We start from the raw sequence: 2,638 nt of genomic DNA, 5'->3' as shown, positions 1-2,638 counted from the left end.
GAGAGAGAGAATCTCAAGCAGACTACCTGTTGAGTGTGGAGCCTGATGAGGGCTGGATCCTGCAACCCTGAGATCATGACCTGAGCCGAAATCAAGGGTTGGACGCTTAACTGACTGAGCCACCCAGGTGCCCCAGCCCTTTATACTTTCTAGATCGTGTAAGCAGTTACTGAGCTTTTACTTGTAGGGCTTTCTAGTGTGGATTGCAGTAGCTTGTCTTTGCCACTTTTGTGCAGAAAAAGACCTAGAGAACATGAATTTTTTATTACTGCAAACTTTATCAAATTCATAAATAAAAATCACTGCTAAATGAGTATGATTTTCTTCTGCAGCTTAATTGAGATATAATTTACATACAGAAAACTGCATATATTTAAAAAGTACAGTTTGATAAGTTTTGACATATGTATGTACCCGTGAAACCATCATCACATTCAAGATATATTATATCCATCACCCCAGTTTTAACAGCTTTCTGCATTTTGATTGCTCTTAAAATCTTTCTTCACTGTTTTCTTTTGTCAGCAAGCTTAAAATACATTTTTAATCAGCTGAATATATAAGAACTGGTTCCTCCCTTTGCTTATACCATGAGTGTTCACATGTACACTTTATAATATTATGGATCTTCTTTCCCTAATCCTGCAACTATTTCATTTGATTCCCTGATAATGAACTTCTGTTAGAAGTGTTAATAGTTAGTGCCTGTGTGTATGTTGATTAACTACTATATAATTTTGTAAAGAGTTTTGTGGTATTTTGACATATTTTCTGAAAGAATTATGAGAGAATTACACCACGCAACCTATCATTAATGAGTAATTCTTTCACAGGCAGTCTGGGCTCTTGGCAACATTGCTGGAGATAGTACCATGTGCAGAGACTATGTCTTAGACTGCAATATTCTTCCCCCTCTTTTGCAGTAAGTTCGTTTCTATTATTACTATTTTTTGAGTACTAGAAATATGGAAAGTTTCTCAGAAGGCAGTGCATCTTTAGAAATCACTTTGGATTTTCCGATGTTATTTTTCATTACAGATATTTTCTTACTGACTTGTTCAGATCATTTCTTCAGGTATTCTGTCTTACTTTCAGTGCCAGAATTCTGGATTAGTGTTGTTAGAATTAACTCTGTTGTTCTGGAGAAAAGCTATTTTAGGACATGTGTTTATCAGTAGCATTAGATTTAGTATTTATCTTATGCTATGAGATAACTAATGTCCACTATATAGTTTACCATTGTATCATCATGCTTTAGGTTATTTTCAAAGCAAAACCGCCTGACCATGACCCGGAATGCAGTATGGGCTTTGTCTAATCTCTGTAGAGGGAAAAGTCCACCTCCAGAATTTGCAAAGGTAAGGATTATGCTTGTAGGAAATGGGCAGAAAAAAGTACAAATAAAAGAATTTAGCAAGGAATATTAATGTGAACAGAAAGAGATGATAATTTTTCATAAAATTTAAAATAGAATTTTATCTGTTTCTAGAGAAATAGGGCTTTTTGTTTTTTTGGTGTTAATTTGGGATAAATTTTCACTGTAAAAAGCTCTGAATTAATCTTAAAACCTAGCATTTTTTATTTATAGCAAAGTATCTGAAACACAAAATTTTTTTAGCTTTACCACTTGTGAAAGTGGTCCAGAAAAATGTGTTTCAACAAGGAATCTCACTCTGAAAATTGGTATATACTTCACTCTTTGAAATTATTTTCCTTGGTGTCTGACTACCTTGTCAAAGTAAACTGCAAGGCACTGACAGCATTCCCAAAGATGGAAATGCCACTTGGCCACTTGCTACTCCATTTCTAGAAGTATTAATCACCCCAGAAATTACCACGTGTGTGCCTGGTTGCCTTTTGGAGTTTCTCATCTCACTTCTAGCTTTTATTCTGTTGAATTTCATTATCATATCATCTTCCCTTTACAGGTTTCCCCCTGTCTGAATGTGCTTTCCTGGTTGTTATTTGTCAGTGACACTGATGTACTGGCTGATGCCTGCTGGGCCCTCTCATATCTATCAGATGGACCTAATGATAAAATTCAGGCCGTCATTGATGCAGGAGTATGTAGGAGACTTGTGGAGCTGTTGATGTAAGATATCTTAAAGCGTGTCTGTTCTTTTGTCCCTATGTTTATTAGTTTTCTAGATGCTGATAAATACTAATATGTTATACTGACTTATTGCGCTTTGGGCTGCTCTGTTTTGTTAACTTACATTGATGTCAGATCTGTTCGTTTTGAGGCTTATATAGAGAACTGCTCATTCTCCTGCTGTGAGCAGTCCTTCAGCAGGAACATTTGGAAAACTCTGATATGTGTAATTAAGCTAATGATTAATGACCTGAGACCAACCACTGGATAGATAGCAAAAGTTGTATTGCCACTAAAGAGAGTCAATCCTGAGGCACCTGGGTGGCTCAGTCAGTTAAATGTCCGACTCTTGATTGGACTCAAGTCATGATCTCAGGGTGGGGAGATGAGCCCTGCTGGGGCTCTGCACTGGGCGTGGAGCCTTCTTAAGATTCTCTCTCTGCCTCTCCCGCCCCCCTCCTTAAAAAAAATAGGAAAGAGGGGGGCGCCTGGGTGGCACAGCGGTTAAGCATCTGCCTTCGGCTCAGGGCGTGATCCCGGCGTTAT

General features: G+C 37.8%; 1 protein-coding gene across 1 annotated transcript; it reads left to right on the top strand.

Annotated features, from left to right (window-relative positions):
* The first annotated feature begins 102 nt into the window (after positions 1–102).
* Positions 103–2,456, top strand: LOC117800548 (importin subunit alpha-5-like). Its single transcript, XM_034653101.1, has 3 exons — positions 103–922; positions 1,259–1,358; positions 1,929–2,456. The coding sequence occupies exons 1-3, from the start codon at positions 873–875 to the stop codon at positions 2,094–2,096; spliced, it is 318 nt and encodes a 105-aa protein (XP_034508992.1). The 5' UTR covers positions 103–872; the 3' UTR covers positions 2,097–2,456.
* Positions 2,457–2,638: the final 182 nt, after the last annotated feature.

Source organism: Ailuropoda melanoleuca, unplaced genomic scaffold, assembly GCF_002007445.2.
Source record: "Ailuropoda melanoleuca isolate Jingjing unplaced genomic scaffold, ASM200744v2 unplaced-scaffold72209, whole genome shotgun sequence".
In the NCBI taxonomy this organism is placed as follows: domain Eukaryota; kingdom Metazoa; phylum Chordata; class Mammalia; order Carnivora; family Ursidae; genus Ailuropoda; species Ailuropoda melanoleuca.
Note: the sequence above shows the minus strand (reverse complement) of the source record. Positions and strands in the feature narration are given on the sequence as shown.